This window comes from Saccharomyces eubayanus, chromosome VII, assembly GCF_001298625.1.
Source record: "Saccharomyces eubayanus strain FM1318 chromosome VII, whole genome shotgun sequence".
NCBI lineage: Eukaryota > Fungi > Ascomycota > Saccharomycetes > Saccharomycetales > Saccharomycetaceae > Saccharomyces > Saccharomyces eubayanus.
In genome coordinates, this window is record NC_030982.1 from 920054 (window position 1) to 935792 (window position 15739).

Genomic DNA, 15739 nt, shown 5'->3' on the forward strand with positions numbered 1-15739 from the left:
AACCTCACATATCAATATTATTCTCAAATAGCAGTTCAGAGCCACAGTAAATCCCACTATTATTTTCGTTATTGGGTAATTGTTCGTTTTCGTCAATTGAAGCAATTAACAACAAGCCGCTTTGTTTAATATTTTTGGTCAATGAGGGGCATATCTTTAATGTTTCATGTGGGATAGTAACACCCAGCAAGTTATTATTAATGGCAAATTGAATCATTGTATGTATGTTCAAAGGCGCAGTATCCAAATATGACATCTTTTGAGGGTTCACGGCCAGCTCTTTCAAACAATTTGGTGTATCGCTTATAAACTTACCAGTGTTTGAGTCTCTAAACAGATTTTTCATTTGCAATAATACCGGGAAGTTGGGTTGTTTCCAGTTCAAAATCGAACAAGCCTCCCAATTACATGAACTGAAAACTATTTGACGCATACTCTCACTCCCGTTATGACGTAAAAATCTTTCATGCTCAAAAATAATGAGCAACAACTTATCAATGAACTCATTAATGTTTATAAAAGGGGAAATTTTAACGGGAATAGTGTCAATTTCTTCATCGGTAGGGAAACAAACCCGGACCACTAACTGAACTGATCCTGGAATGACTTCTAATAAACTTCTCAATGGGAAAATTCTTGACGACAAATATTGCTTTAAAGTCACTTCGTTGAAACTTCCATCAATCTTACCCAAATCGTAGTCCACTAGTTTTCCTAACTGTTCTTTCGTGAGGTCATTCAATAAAATCTTTGTCCCTCTGAACTCGACAAAGGGTTTTGGGGCTGCTACTATTGTTCCATCATTCAAAGTGCAAACTAGTATGCTTACGAAACTACCATTTAAGGATGATGAAGTGACAAAATTGCCTTCCTTGCTAGAAGATGTCATCATATCACCTCCTGTAGATTTCCAATAGGGTTCATACTTTATGATTTTTAATGGGTTTCCTGGATATGGGAAAATAATTTGATAGTCGAAAGTAAGACATCCAATATTGTTTAGTCTTGTATCAAACAAGGGTAGATTTATGGTTGTAATACTGTTCATTGCAGGTTTTATACAATGGTATGACATTGCTGTTGTTTTGGCAATTATTCTTGTACCAAAAGCGGGAAATATTTCAAAATCCATGGAAAAATCCTTGATGGAATCAACTTGAAAGATGAGTTCACCGTCGTCATGATCTTCACTAATTTCTTCGTCATCTTCTTCATCGTTCGTCTCACTGATGTTTTTACCAAAATCATTGTTTTCATCAACTCTAACAGGTAGAATTATATTACGAGGTAATATTTCAGGTAAATTGGAAGACAAAGTAATTCTTCCTGGTGAAGAAGACATAATAATGCCGTTATCTTTAGTCAATTTGATGGATTCAAGACCTGGTTTTAGTTTCAGTTTTATAAAAATTTTCTTTTCCAAAAAATTGTGACCATATTTTCTAAGGGGAATAATAGGCGGAGGTAAAGCAAAGTCTGGAATGCTGTCTGGAATGTCCAGATCTGATTTATTGTCATTTGGAGTTAAAGCGATCGTGCTAGCCTGTAGCCTTTTGATTTGAGCATCTGCTTCATTTAAATATTTGGGTGCAAGATTCGTTGGTGTTTGTAGAAGTGCATTCAAAACACCGACGTGACTCTCCCATAATGCATAAAATAATGGAGAATGTCCATTATCGTCCTCAATATCTAAGCGTGCTCCATTTCTCAATAGTTCACCGATAACTTCAGAATGACCAGATCGAACAGCATAAAAAATAGGAGTCCATTTGTTGAAGCCATCGATTTCATTGGGGTCCGCACCATATTGAATTAACAGTTGGATTAATTGTGCATCACCACCAATTTTGGCTACTATATGAAGGGTACATAAACCAGTCGAGTTTTTCTTGAAAAGTGGTTGACATAAATGTTGAGAACTTTGTTTGTTATGATCAGCGTTTTGTTTACTCCGTATTTCCAAGAGTAATTTAGCAGCATCGTGGTTATTGAATTTACAAGCAACGTTCAAAGGATCAAATTGGACTTTAGCAGAGCTGATTATATTCTTACTGTAGTCTAAGACTGGCTTTTCAACAGGGGATGCATTTGCACCACCGATGGTTAACAAGTCCCTCACGACATCTATGTGGTTGTTAGTGATAGCCAATACCAAAGGTGTCTTAGAATCGCTATCAATCGGATCAATATCTTTTAAAAGATTGGTAATCAATAAAGAATGAACAAATTCCAATTTACCTAGTTCTGAAGCATAATGTAGCGGTACCCGCGCGTGTATATCTTGAGCATTCAGTAACTTCTGGACTGTTTCTTTGGATAATTTTGAAGTCGTTAAAGCTTCATCAAGAACGAATAAACGAGATTGGTTTGGGCAGCTTGCGGCTTCATGAAATACGTTTTTTCGTGAGAATACTTGGTCATCTTCATCACAATATGACAAATCGATATGGTCTTGGTTGCTTTTGTAAAAGATATGCAAGGAGTTATCGTCTAGAGGGCTAGCCACCAACAATAAGAATAGTGTAGTTAGGCATTCCTTCAACAGGGAAAACACATTTTTATGAAATGATTCCGAAGCATTTTGTAATAAATATGTAAAGATCTTGGCCTCCCTGAAATTTCTTAATAATGCGTGCTTCCTTTGGATGTCTTTAACAGTCGTAATATTCAAAATTTCCTTGTACCAGTTTTCGATTTCCATCTCCATATCGAGGGAAGAAGAAGATGGTGCAGAAAAAATATGTTGAAGTTGGTTTTCGGAAGTTTTTGATGTCGCTAACTGGTAACTGTTAAGCTCTCTTTTTCCGTCATTATTATCCTCACTAACGAAATCATTGGATTCTAAGCCTGCCGTCCTATTGTTATTGTCAATGTCATTTAACTCCAAAAGAATGTGTAAAGTTTCATCGTTTAGTTTGAGTGGCCCATCCTTAGTGAATATTGGTTGAATAGAGACAACCGTAGCAAGATAAAAATCTTTATCATGAGACTGAGACCTTTTATCCCACTTTTTCAAAGCTTTTGAAAACCCCGTTTTGTTTAGTTCAACATACTGCTCCAAATTCCTTAAATCTTTTTGAAATTTTTTAAAAGCCGCATACAAGTTTTTGAATGAAGTAGCTTGGTTGGAAGTTAATTTACCATTTGACTTGTAGTCATTGTATTTTGAGTGCAAAATGTTAAACTTTATTCTCAAATCAGATTCTCTTGCCAAGTAATATCCATTGACCTTTTCGAGTTCTCTTTCCAGTTTAAAGAAAAATGCAGCTTTGTTTTCTTGCAATCTCTGATGTATGATTTTTTCATCTATATCATCTAATGTCAAATGTAGATCTAACTCCGAGCTCGTCTTTAAAGTGGGAATAGCCAACTGTTTGATTAGTTTTTTCAGAGCCTTGTAATCAATAAAATGACTATTATACTCCGCCAATTCCAGCTGTCTAGCTTCCAGATATTTGCCGAACTTCATGACACGCCTATCTGTTTATTTCCCTCAAAAGTTCGGTGTGAAAGTAGTCTCTTCTACAGTTACACTGAAAACAAAGTTCTGTTATTGGTAGCTTTGAAACAGCAGGCCTTAGGAAAGCTTAGCTAGTTGAGCTGGTGCTAATTGAAAAACAAAACAAAATTCCTTGTACCTGTACGTTGCAAAGAAAAATAATTATGTAATCCACTTAAAGGGGCTCTCAGAAGTTTGCTAAAGAGTTAAATGGAGTGTAAATAAGTGTTGGTGGTGGTCCTTACGCTAGTCTCGAGCCATCGCCAAGTAGCTGATAAAATTGATTACTTGTGCCCTTATTCGCACGTGCCGTACAACCTGTACCTCACACTGAAATGTGTGATATTATCAAGAAAACATATTATTTCGGAGGAAACTCACGGCGGTGAGCTGTGTGTGATAAGGCACTTTGTTCTTCTTCGCATTTTCTTTTTTTTCGTTTCTGCATAAAAGAAACGGTTAATTGCATTGGATGCACATCTTTTCGTTCTATAGACTAGCGTGACCAAAATTATTCACGTGGTGCTACTAAGGCACGTGCTTTCTGTTAAGCAGGCTATTAGTTAGCTATCACAGGCGTGTCTCAATCCATAGTACAATTCGTAAAATGCCATAAGGCAAGTCTTTCAGCCATCTGGCTCTTTTTTGGATACAAGGCCGAGCAAATTTGGCCCTACACCCTAGTTTGTCCAAAGGTACTTGAAGCCGCTAGGGCAAACAATCGTAGACACTTTATTTCTACAAATGCCTTGCTTCGTGGTTCCAGGTTCGTTTAGCGGCCACTCAATAGAAAATATCTTGACTTAGTTTCCTATTTTCTTACAAATTTAAAAAAACACCTTCACTCTTTACATTCTTGAAACAACGCGAGGTTCTTTGCGCCGTGCTATTGAGCAAGACAACTGCACCTGATACGAGCCACGTCTAACCAAGTTTGTTGACCATATCGGGGAGCGCAAACATCATTCGCTTGCTCGCCAGGACTTTATCGACTAAGCTGTGGGACCGCAACAATGCTGAAAGACAAGAAGACTTCGAAAATAAGCTTATATCCGCGTTTGCGCTTGAACTTTTGCTGGAAAACGAGCTAAAAATATATTTTTTAAGTTCTCTCTGATCTCGTAAACAAGGCCAACTGAAACTGATAGTCTACGCAGTAAATATATCCGGCATTTGTTCAATCGGATCTTCTGGCCGATAGAACTCATTTTCTTGGTCCAATGGTGTCAAATGTAAATGTCCGATTACTAATCGCTACTTAAATGCGGACGCCCTAACGCATCCCGGAAAAGTTATTTTCAGATCTTCCCCCGAAGAAATCCACGCAGGAGTCCCCTAGAATAAACTTATTGTCCTGAGGCTCACACATAATGGCTTCATTGTTGCTCAGAAATACAAAAACAGCAACTTTTTGTACGAAGCTTTTGCGACTGTCGAATCATTGTCGAATTGTTGTCGCTGAAATTCTCTCACCACTTATATCTCTTAATGACTGGGAAAAGGAACAGCGCCAACTAGAAGACCTTTTGAAAAAATGTCATATAAAAGGTGTTGGAACTTAAAGTATACACTTTTGCTTGTATTAATCTGATATTTAGTTGATTGTTTAGGTGTAATAGTTAAAACTGAATATATAAAGTCATCTTAAAAATGCTATCCGAACACACCCGTACTATAATTAAAGCTACTGTTCCAGTCTTGGAACAGCAAGGCACTGTCATCACGCGTACTTTTTACAAAAATATGCTTGCTGAACACACAGAACTACTCAACATTTTTAACAGAACTAATCAGAAAGTTGGTGCGCAACCAAATGCCCTGGCCACCACTGTTTTGGCTGCTGCCAAGAACATTGACGACCTGTCCGTTCTTATGGATCATGTTAAGCAGATTGGCCATAAACACCGTGCTTTGCAGATCAAGCCTGAACACTATCCAATCGTCGGTGAATATTTACTGAAAGCCATCAGGGAGGTTTTAGGTGACGCTGCTACCCCTGAAATTATTAGCGCTTGGGGCGAGGCTTACCAGGCTATTGCTGATGTCTTCATCACTGTTGAAAATAAAATGTACGAAGAAGCTTCATGGTCAGGTTGGAAACCGTTCGAAATTACGGCTAAAGAGTATGTTTCCTCTGAAGTTGCTCAATTCACTGTTAAACCAAAGGTCAATTCCGGCATTGACTTGGCAATTTTGCCAATTACTCCAGGTCAATATATTACTGTAAACACTCACCCAGTTAGACAGGGGAATCAGTACGACGCTTTAAGGCATTATTCACTCTGTTCTGCTTCTGCCAAGGACGGTTTGAGATTTGCAGTCAAGATGGAAGCCGCTAGAGATGATTATCCTGCAGGCCTGGTCTCTGAGTATTTACACAAAGACGCTAAAATCGGGGATGAAATAAAGCTAAGTGCTCCAGCTGGTGATTTTACCATTAACAGAGAATTGATCAACCAGACGAAAGTTCCATTAGTACTATTATCCTCTGGTGCTGGTGTTACACCAATTTTAGCCATGTTGGAAGAACAGGTTGAATGCAACCCGGAAAGACCAGTTTATTGGATTCAATCTTCTTACGATGAAAAGACACAAGCCTTCAAAAAGCACGTTGATAGACTACTAGCCAGATGTTCAAATGTTGAGAAGATTATTGTCCATACTAACACTCAACCGATGATTGATGCTAAATTCTTAAAGGAAAGGACACCTGCACATGCAGATGTGTACACCTGTGGCTCTTTAGCCTTCATGCAAGCTATGCTTGGACATCTTAGAGAATTGGAACACCGCGACGACATGATACATTACGAACCTTTCGGTCCAAAGATGTCGACTGTCAATGTTTAAGAGAGTAGACTTGGAAAATACGATTTATTAATGACGACCTATATTAGATTTATTTTTCTACACGAAGCTAAATCATAAAGGAAAAAAAGTTTTTTATTTTAGAAAAATACATGAGTTTCTTATAGTTGATGTAGTCGGTATTTTTTAGTAGAGAACCGTATCAGGAATTTTCAGTTTGGAATATTCAGATATATGTAGAGGTGGTTATGTATTTATAAGATTTTTGAATATGGAAAGCACGCTAAAATTTTTATTTGATATTAACCCCAGTCCAGTCTTTGATTGCGTCCCCTGTTTTTTCTACATCTTTGTTGAGCCACTTCTTTGCATCGTGGTAATACTGGGCAGATGTGTTACTGAATCTTTTGATTTTTCCCCATGCACGATCTTGTTTTTGAACAAATTTAGGAAAGGAGTTCTTCTCTAAATCATGAGCAAGACCCATGACATTATTGAATGTGCTTGGCATTACATACGCAAAGCAACATGAGCCCAATATAAGGGGCATGGTAGCACGAAGTAGCCATGTTCTTCTTCTCGTTAAGACAGATCCTGTCATAAAGGCAACTAAAGTGGACGATAAGCCTGGTATTAGACGTTCTTCTGGGTCAGTATGTAAGCTTGCAATAGTCGACGTAAAACTCTTTTCACGAGCGTAATACTTCCCGACAACCTCATCTATTTTCGTTGCTGCTTTATCCCATTTGGCAGACAACTTTAGTCTTCTTTCATTGAAAAATTTTTTCATGTACGCTGGATCACGTACTGAAATACCGTCTACAAGTTCATTTTCTCCAATAAACCTCATAACTCTTTGTGAAAGAACGCCTTGCTTGGCTTCCTTTTCATTAATAGTGGCCTCTTTAGCGTCTGAGGAAATTACTGTAGCGTTTTCTGGCGGAACAATCTTCTCTTCCACTGGGTCTAACTCGCGGTAAAAGTTCTTTGTCATTATTTATGGTTCTTTCCTTGAATACACCTGCTGTTTTGCTCTTTTCTCAAACATTTTAATCAGCATTAAGATAACTGCTCTTCACCACTTGATAATTCGGGGAAATCTTATTCGCTTTTAATTTCAAAAACTCTTGGTTACCCGGAGCAGGAACAATTGAGTAATAGCTTCAGCACCTACTGGCAAAGCAACAATATTTAACCAATAGTGGTTTCTTCACTAATCTCTTCAGGAAGCACGAGCTGTAGATGCTGAAAAATACATTAAAGTCCATACATGTGTCATATATAAATACCGGCTAAATTAATGTATATATTAAAATGCTTATAAATGTGTTGATGGTTAACCTTAGAATGGAGGAAAAGGTTATGAGAGTTATCAATTCTCCACTAACCATAGTAGTGGCTAAAGTGCAATCAGAGCCTGAACAAATACCAACCTTTAAGAAAAAAGACACCACTTCACATGATGGATGAAAACATTAAGTAGGTGGTCTCATCATCATCCATCATTTCTTGCAAACTCTTACCTTTCGTCATAACAGTCCTCTGGTCTACACCGGTTACAGACATCTTAGTTGTGTCCATGCCGTTTATCCTATCTAAGCTGTGTGGGGGGACAGTATAGTTCCTCCTCATGTATGCAGTCGGTACCACAGCAGCACCGACTAGCCCTAGCATGATGTACCTAAATTTCGGAGTTCTTACCACTCGTTGTGCTTCTGAATATATGCCTGAATCTAACTTCATTTCGAAAATGTGTTTGTTATATATAGATTAATCTTTACCTTTTCTATTGTCTTCGTTATTAAAGAAACAGATCTACAAAACCGAACTGTTCGCTACCAGGGGACTCAGGACAAAATATTCAGCCTTCCAATTTATAGGAAGATTTCGCAAGGCAAAAAAGCCCCCCATGCCAATACCCCAATAGCTGATTACTTTTTGCATTACAAACCTGTCACTAAGTTATTGCAAGCAGGATCAGGTGATATAAGCTATTTCATCCCTTTAAAAGGGTACCTTAGCAGTGTCCCCTTTTGCGCGGCTGATGCAACCTACACAGTAAATGCAAAAGTAGCAATACTGAAAGAAAGAAAAATTATATCTTTATCAAAATATATGTATAGTATAATACCCTAAAAAGCCCCTCCCCCTTTTCGCGGGGCTGTCCTGATCCTTTGTGTGATTATCTGTTTGTTTTTTCTGTTTCTTTTACATCAAGCAGCTCAGCCAAAGACCTTTTTGAAGATCGAGCCGATTTTACTAGTTTTCTTCTTTTCAGACTTTTTGGATTGATGTTCATTCGTTGAAGACGAAAAACTCCCTTTTTTGCTGTTCCCACCTGATTTGCTGCTCTCTGCGGTTTTTGTCCTTGAAACATGATGGTGATGATGGTGGTGAACCTTCCGCTGCCCTGAAGAAGATGATGTAGTTGACGTTCTTGGTGATAGGCCAGCTGATTTTGTTTTCCTCATTGGATGTGAGGTAAATCTTGGTTTTGGGTCTTCATTATCCCATTTTAAAACACTTTTGGTGTGGGGTGTAGAGGCTGTATTATGATCATAAACGTCATCAACCATAGATTTTACTTTATAAATACCGTTGTTATTAAATTGTATCCTTGAACTACGCTTGGAACTACGCTTGGAACTTCTTGACTCAACGGGAGTTAATTTTCTGCCCGAACTATCGTATTTCATGAGGGTGTTATCATCCAATAATATTTGCCTGGAAGGTTTTGGCCTTATATATCCCATTTTATCGAAAAACTCCATTTCTTCCTTTTTTTCTGGTGAAATTGGGAAATATTCATTTATGGAGGCAACTGACTCGTCACTGTCGTTATCTTCATCATCTGAATTCACCGCCTTGTCATGGTTAGCGAACGGGTTTTCTAAAGTTCTGTTGACCAACCCACTGAGCCACTGCAATCTCTCCTCTTTTTTCACCTTTGTCTTCAAATCGTCAACTATTTCTTCCTTCTTTTCGTTTTCGTTTTGCCCTGTTTTGGGCTTAATCAAGAGTTCCGGTTTGATAAATTCAAATGGAACTACAAACACTGGCATTGCAAAATGTCTCATTAAAAAGAATGGCAATTTAACTTTCCCGTTTCTGAATTTAATTTGAATATTGGCACTAACTGTGCTAATAACTTGTAAACTCGGTCTATGTAAGGAAGTCGCAAGAATTATGGCCGATCTTGTTGAATCCTCTTTCACCATCTCAATACTAATCCTAACAATTTTGGCTGCCAATCTCTTGGAATAGTAATCTAAAATTTTGCTACAGGTCTTCTTTGCCTCATCGTGAATAGCTTCGATTCTTATTCCGGTAGATAGCGGAACCGATGAATCAGCACTCGCAAGACTATGTGATGCCGTAGTCATGTTTTCACTTGTATCGCTGGCCATTCTTTCTAAGCGATGTTTTCTTTTTTCCTTATAGGCTAAACTATCAATTTTGGCTTCAAACTCAGGGATTGTCGTGAAAATTACCAAATGATCACCATCTCTTGCCAGGTTCTCAACATACCAATCTACTGATGACCATGTATACCTCCTACCTGATATATAGCATGAAACGACTCTTAAATCGATGTCATCTTCTTTCTCTTTACAGCTTAGCTTTTGTTTTCTCTTGGATACATAACTTTCATAATCTGGGTGATCAATGGTCATTGAGATTGCATTATGAACAATTGTAGGCCTTGATGGGTAAATTGCAGCCAAAGGATCTGTCATATCTTCTGAATTGGAATCTGTTTTTGATGCGGTTGTGTCCAAATAGACCGGGAGTTGTTCACCAAAATCAAACTGATCTATTTTAGTTTTGTTCGACCTCCCTTTACTTATGTAAAATTCTTCCAACTTGGTTAATTCTTCATCTGTCATCCCAGCAAAAGATTTAGATCTTTTCTTGGAAGTATCTGCATTTCCTTCAGATAAATCGACCATAGACTTTGTTTCTATTCTATCTTCTACTTCGTTAAGATTGGCAAACGCAGCTTGAGTATAGCCCCTCCTTGACCCTGAATTTTGTTGCGTATTTTTTTCAGTCGTTCTGTTCATCCTTCTTTCCTGATCGAAATCTATGTCTCCGATGTCAATATCCTCAATAGGCCCCTGTTCATCAGCAGCCTTTTGAGTCTTTCTTAGCACAGACACTTTTGGAGGAGGGGGCAGTCTCACTGAGGTTCCTCTTTTCGACCGAAACATTGGAGACTCACTTCTGCTTCTTCCATCACTGGGTGACCTTAGATAGCTTTTGGAAGGATCATGCGCTACAGGAGAAAACATCTGGGTTGAAAACAGAGGAACGGTAGGTGTCGGACTTTCCATTCGGGATTGTCGAGAACGTCCTTCCTCTTCAAGTGAATCTTGATTGTCATTGACAACAAGTTCGTCAAAACCTTGGCTGCCATCCAAACTATTTTTGTAGATCGGATTGAACTGAGGAGGTATATGCAAAAAATGATTGTTCAAGCCAACATGGTGGCTGTCATTCTTTATAATAGTTGCTTGATCATCAATTAGAGAAGGTGCTAGATCATCAAACGAGATGTGCTTAGTGAATTCCTTTGCAATCGCCATTGTGTCTTACTCTTAATTATGGTTAAGAAGTCCTGTACCAGTAGTTAGAGCGTCTACTCGATGTGTTCAGCCCGACAAGTTTTATTTTTTTTTTTATATCTGACTCTATTCCTTCCTTTGAATAATTTCGTTTTCGTTAAGGGTCCTTTTGGCTTTGTAGGTAAGCTCAGCCTAAAAATCCCCCTAGAAAAAGAGTTTTTACCCGGCGGACAATAATAAGCGCGGCTATGAAATTTCATTTAATGTATGATCAGATCAGCCTTTAATAACTCACTGAGGCCTAACTCATCAATTTTTAGTGTTTATAACAGTGTCCCTATGAATATACATGTGTTTCTTTATACTTTTATGTATGCTTTTGCAAGTGTAAAATATATGTTACTGAGATTGTTGTGTTTGAAGAGTGTAGAGTCTTTTCTTCAAAATTAACACTTCTTCTTTGAGAGTGTCTCTATCTTCTTTCGAGATATATAGCTCAGTCTTGAGATTGTTGAGTTTCATTCTGTGGATTGTGTCTGAATTGCTATAGGCGACAGTACTATGTCGTTCCTGTTGTCCAGTTTGTTCGTTTTTCAATTTGTCGATTTGTTGCTGCAAATCATCGGTGCATTGCTTGTATTTTTCACGCTCTGATCGTGACAAGTCAATAGCCTTCTGGGTCAATAACATTGATTTTGAACTTCCGTCAAATATTTTTTTTAACGCTTCCAGCTTATCGTTCTTAGCCAGAAGATCAGCTTGTAAAGCAGTCTTTTCACCGGTTAACTTTTGTTTTTTATTCATCAATTCGTTTTTTATTTTAGCTGTTTCGTGTATTTCATCTATTATCCTGTCCATTTTTCTCAACGGTTCGACCCCTTCAATTTTTTTATCTCTTTCGTTCGAAGGTGTTGCAGCGTTGATCGGCCCCATCGCCAATAATTGATTCAAACGGCTGGATAAACCTGTCATGCGACTGGGAAGTTTGGCATTCCCATTTTCTGCGTTTCGTTTGAGTTTTTCATTTTGACTCTTCAGAATGTCACACTTCCTCTCCAAGTCGATAAGCTCCTTTTCAGTATCGCTCTCTTCAAAGTATGCTTCCAGTTTTGTATTCCGAATTGCAATTTCACTATTAATTTCTTGTGCTTGAGAAAGTTTCTTTTCTACTAACTCTAGTAAATCTTGAATTCTAGATTCCAAGAAAGTCTTTTGAATTTCTAAATTCTTGAATCGTGCCATCTGGAAATTAGAGTCTTTCGAAGCCTCTTTTATTATCATTAATCTTTGAACTTCTTTCTCTAATTCGGAAATATGCCTAGCAGTTTCAAGTTCTTTCTGTTGCGTTTCAAGGTGCAATGATTGGATTTCCGAAGACAATTCATCATATATACTCCTGAGAATTACTTTGTCGTTTTGCGTTTCTTTGAATGAAGGAGGATTGTATTCTTTTGTATCTATTGCCAAACCTTGCAGAATAGGAGCATTATTTTTGATATTTTCGGTATTATATGCAGCCCTTTTGTTAATAAAGGCAAATTTATCATCAGGAAGTGAAAATTCAGATTTTGTAGTTTCGTCGATTTCGCAAGGCTGTGACCTTTCTTCCTCTTTATCGTGTCGCGTTTTACTCATTTGGACCCCTGCATCGGTAAAGTTACTTCCGGTGGCCCCGGTGACATCACTTGGGCTGAAAGTCTTAAGATTGGGTAATTTAGGTGTGAGGATATTTATCATCTCTTGGTTTTCATTTCCAACTGAGTTTGAGTTCGCGGATTTTCCATAAGGAAAATTTGAAATGTCACCTTCGTTGTATAGCGATTCGCCCATTATCCCCGGACAAAGGTCACCTAGATGCGACAAATCGAGGGTATACAATAACGTTCCTTCGCCTTGATCAGTGGATGAAGTATGTAGATCGTGAACACTTGAACTAGCATAATCGAACTTATCACCACCCATGATAACAAGCTTGTCATTTTTTATTAACGTTAAAGAATGGCCAGATCGTTCTTTAGGTAATCCCTCCTTGATACGAGGAAGTTTGTACCATTTGAATGTTATCAAATTTAAGAAATAAACATCATTAGAATATGCGTTATCGATGTCCTTGCCGCCAAATATGCACATTAAATGTTTATATACCACACTAGCATGCTCTTGTATTGGTGGAGGCGTTTCGCCCGTCGTTTGGATTTTAGACCAGTCATTTTGTACTGGATCGTAACAAAATGTTTCATTGCTTAACGTCTTTGGAGTTTCCCCACCAAATACCCATAATTTGTTATCAAATGTTACCATCGTATGGTTTGTCACAGCAGGGGGTACAGTACTAATAGGTTTCAAAAATACCCAATGGGAATTTGGCCTACGAAACGATGACAAATCGAACATGGCTAGATCATTGAAATAAGTTTCATCAATCTGTCCACCAAAAAGATACAATTTGGTTTGCATCGGATTGTTAGCAATAATAGAGATTTTATGGCCATACCTACCCAAAGGTCTAGTGCCGACAGGCTGCGGTATCGTCCACTTATAAGAATTAATGTTGAAAAGATAGAGATCATCATCCAACAATTTATTCATATTGAGCTTGTGTGTATCACCTCCAAATACTACAAAGGCATTGCCGCAAATGGTAGAAGCATGGCCCACTCTGGGAGGGGGCGTGTTCTGACCAATCTGAATTGTCTTGGAAACAAAGCTAGTGCCATCCAAATTAGCAGATAACTGCCAAGTGTCACCATACACTAAGTGATCGTGAAGTCCACCAGTCACAAAAATCCTATTATCGTTTGTAACAATAGGTGAGGCGGAATGACGATAACGGGGGAACGGAGAGTTCTTTAGTTTGATCCTGTTCCAGACGTATTTCCCTGCATCTTGGCGCTCCATTGGCGAAGGTAAAGCGGTTGACGCCCCTGATATATTTCTTTGTTGATTTGGAGGCGCTGAAGGGGTTATTATTCGCGTACCGTTTTGGTTGTCCATGAAGGGCATCGCTCTAGGCAAACTCTGGGCTGAAATCACCGAGGAATCCGTATCCGTGGACACTTTTTTCGTCAACTTGAAAGGTACCATGGTTGCTTAAGGGGGTGCTTCATCAAAATCAAAATTTCTTTTCTCCAGTCCAAGTCATGTTACAATTCACGTGTATACGTTTTTAAAACTGAAAAAAAAAAAAGAATACATAACACCAACACCAAACCAAAATTCAAAATTCAAAATCAATCAATATTCCCAAGACCCTTCGCAACGCCAACTCCTTCTTTCGAAGCTAAATCGGATTTTGCGAAGCTTTTTTTTTTTTTCATTCACCCAAAGAAGAAAAATTCACATTTCGTGCAGCTTACATCAGCACGATCCATGTAAAAGGGTGTAGTATCTTCTAAACGAGAAGCAAAGTCGATTTGACAGCAGGTAGGGCTTGCATCTGCATGATTGGCGTTACAACGGTGGTTAGAGCACAGAACGCGTATGCGCGCACGTGCGTACATGAGAGTGGTCTTGGCTATACATATACATATACATATATATACTATATGTAATAGTAAGAGTAACAAGAGGTGCATTTAAGGAACCGTTAATATCAATTGTATGCGCCTCGATGACTTTGGTTCTCTACGGGGATGTGCTCATTTCCCACCAGTTCTCCATTGCTGGGCGAGAATAGCTCGCTTGCAGAATGCCCATTTGCTTCCTTTTTTAAAGTCACGTCACCACTGCTGATTCCTCTCATCAGCTGTATAAATTTCGACTCGGAGAGCTTTGAGTCGATAGAGGAAACAGTGGAGGTGGAGGATGCTGATGAAAGTGGAGGAGTGCAGCATTTTACTATATCTGTAGCGATCTTCTGTAACTCCAATTGGTCTTGGTCCAGCCAGCTTTCGTCTTCTTGTATTATTGGCTCGTACCGCACTTCTTGGATTTCGTTCTCTAAATTTTGGAATTCCGCGTCGAATTTAAAGGCATCCGTTGAGCTGTTGCGGTTTTCTTGGCGCTGTTGTCGAAACATGTTTCGTGACGGAAGATGGCTTGCCGTCTTCCGCACCATAGAACTCGTAATGGGGAACTGTTGTCTACTTGAATTTTGGCGTTGATGTGATTCGTAGTTTGAATACAAATTTTTATATTCTGAGCTGAATTCTAATGGATCATTAATTTCCATTGAAGAAAATTGAGGAATCCAGCTACTGGACTCTTCAATATGGTTTTCAAAATTTGTTAGAGAGGGACGATTTTGAAATGCCACATCATCAACGCTCTTCATATTGCTGGCACGGTGCAAAAAGGATGTTTCCGCATGTGGACCTTTATCGATATGGTGTGCAGTTGGTTCTCTGTGGATGAACCTGGTGGGTTTTGACGGTATTAGGGAACCGTTGTGTATGCTATGACCTTTTTGTATAATCTGGTTTATTGGATTTGTACGACAAGCATCAGACATGATAGGTAATGTGGTTCCTTTTCTAATGCTTTGGTGCTTGCTTTTCAAACTAGAAGAATTCTTCTACTTTATCCTTGCGACTCTCACACAACTCTAATATATAGCAACTTGCTTTCAAGCTTTCACACCTTGGCCAAGATCTTTAGAAATATTTAATCATTCCATCTCCGATTATCGGTATTGGTTTYCATTTTTCCAGTGGAAACTTGAAAAAGAAACGGGAGAGGTCAACACCTAATCTAAGTAATGTTACGCGAGCCAATAGCAAAACTATTGGCAGTCATATGACTAAAAGCAAAGGGCTTGGTCTGACTTTCGTATCATAGAAGCCGAACGGTATGTGATGTAAGGGTAGTAGTTTAAATATCAACCACGCTAACACTGCTAATCAATTGCCGCCTGTACGCCCTGATACGG

General features: G+C 38.6%; 7 protein-coding genes across 7 annotated transcripts; 1 reads left to right on the top strand and 6 right to left on the bottom strand.

Moving 5' to 3' along the window:
• Positions 1–4: 4 nt before the first annotated feature.
• On the bottom strand, positions 5–3469 carry PHO81 (Pho81p; the record flags this gene model as incomplete). The annotated part of the gene is made up of 1 exon (XM_018365333.1): positions 5–3469. The coding sequence occupies one exon, from the start codon at positions 3467–3469 to the stop codon at positions 5–7; it is 3465 nt and encodes a 1154-aa protein (XP_018222433.1).
• Positions 3470–5149: 1680 nt separating this feature from the next.
• On the top strand, positions 5150–6349 carry YHB1 (flavohemoglobin; the record flags this gene model as incomplete). The annotated part of the gene is made up of 1 exon (XM_018365334.1): positions 5150–6349. The coding sequence occupies one exon, from the start codon at positions 5150–5152 to the stop codon at positions 6347–6349; it is 1200 nt and encodes a 399-aa protein (XP_018222434.1).
• Positions 6350–6599: 250 nt separating this feature from the next.
• On the bottom strand, positions 6600–7301 carry MIC26 (Mic26p; the record flags this gene model as incomplete). The annotated part of the gene is made up of 1 exon (XM_018365335.1): positions 6600–7301. One exon carries the CDS (start codon positions 7299–7301, stop codon positions 6600–6602), a length of 702 nt encoding a protein of 233 aa, XP_018222435.1.
• Positions 7302–7762: 461 nt separating this feature from the next.
• On the bottom strand, positions 7763–8050 carry SPG1 (Spg1p; the record flags this gene model as incomplete). Its single annotated transcript, XM_018365336.1, has 1 exon — positions 7763–8050. The coding sequence occupies one exon, from the start codon at positions 8048–8050 to the stop codon at positions 7763–7765; it is 288 nt and encodes a 95-aa protein (XP_018222436.1).
• A 479-nt stretch (positions 8051–8529) lies between these two features.
• DI49_2201 (uncharacterized protein) lies at positions 8530–10893 on the bottom strand (the record flags this gene model as incomplete). Its single annotated transcript, XM_018365337.1, has 1 exon — positions 8530–10893. One exon carries the CDS (start codon positions 10891–10893, stop codon positions 8530–8532), a length of 2364 nt encoding a protein of 787 aa, XP_018222437.1.
• A 378-nt stretch (positions 10894–11271) lies between these two features.
• KEL2 (Kel2p) lies at positions 11272–13956 on the bottom strand (the record flags this gene model as incomplete). The annotated part of the gene is made up of 1 exon (XM_018365338.1): positions 11272–13956. The coding sequence occupies one exon, from the start codon at positions 13954–13956 to the stop codon at positions 11272–11274; it is 2685 nt and encodes an 894-aa protein (XP_018222438.1).
• A 508-nt stretch (positions 13957–14464) lies between these two features.
• PEX21 (Pex21p) lies at positions 14465–15322 on the bottom strand (the record flags this gene model as incomplete). Its single annotated transcript, XM_018365339.1, has 1 exon — positions 14465–15322. One exon carries the CDS (start codon positions 15320–15322, stop codon positions 14465–14467), a length of 858 nt encoding a protein of 285 aa, XP_018222439.1.
• Positions 15323–15739: the final 417 nt, after the last annotated feature.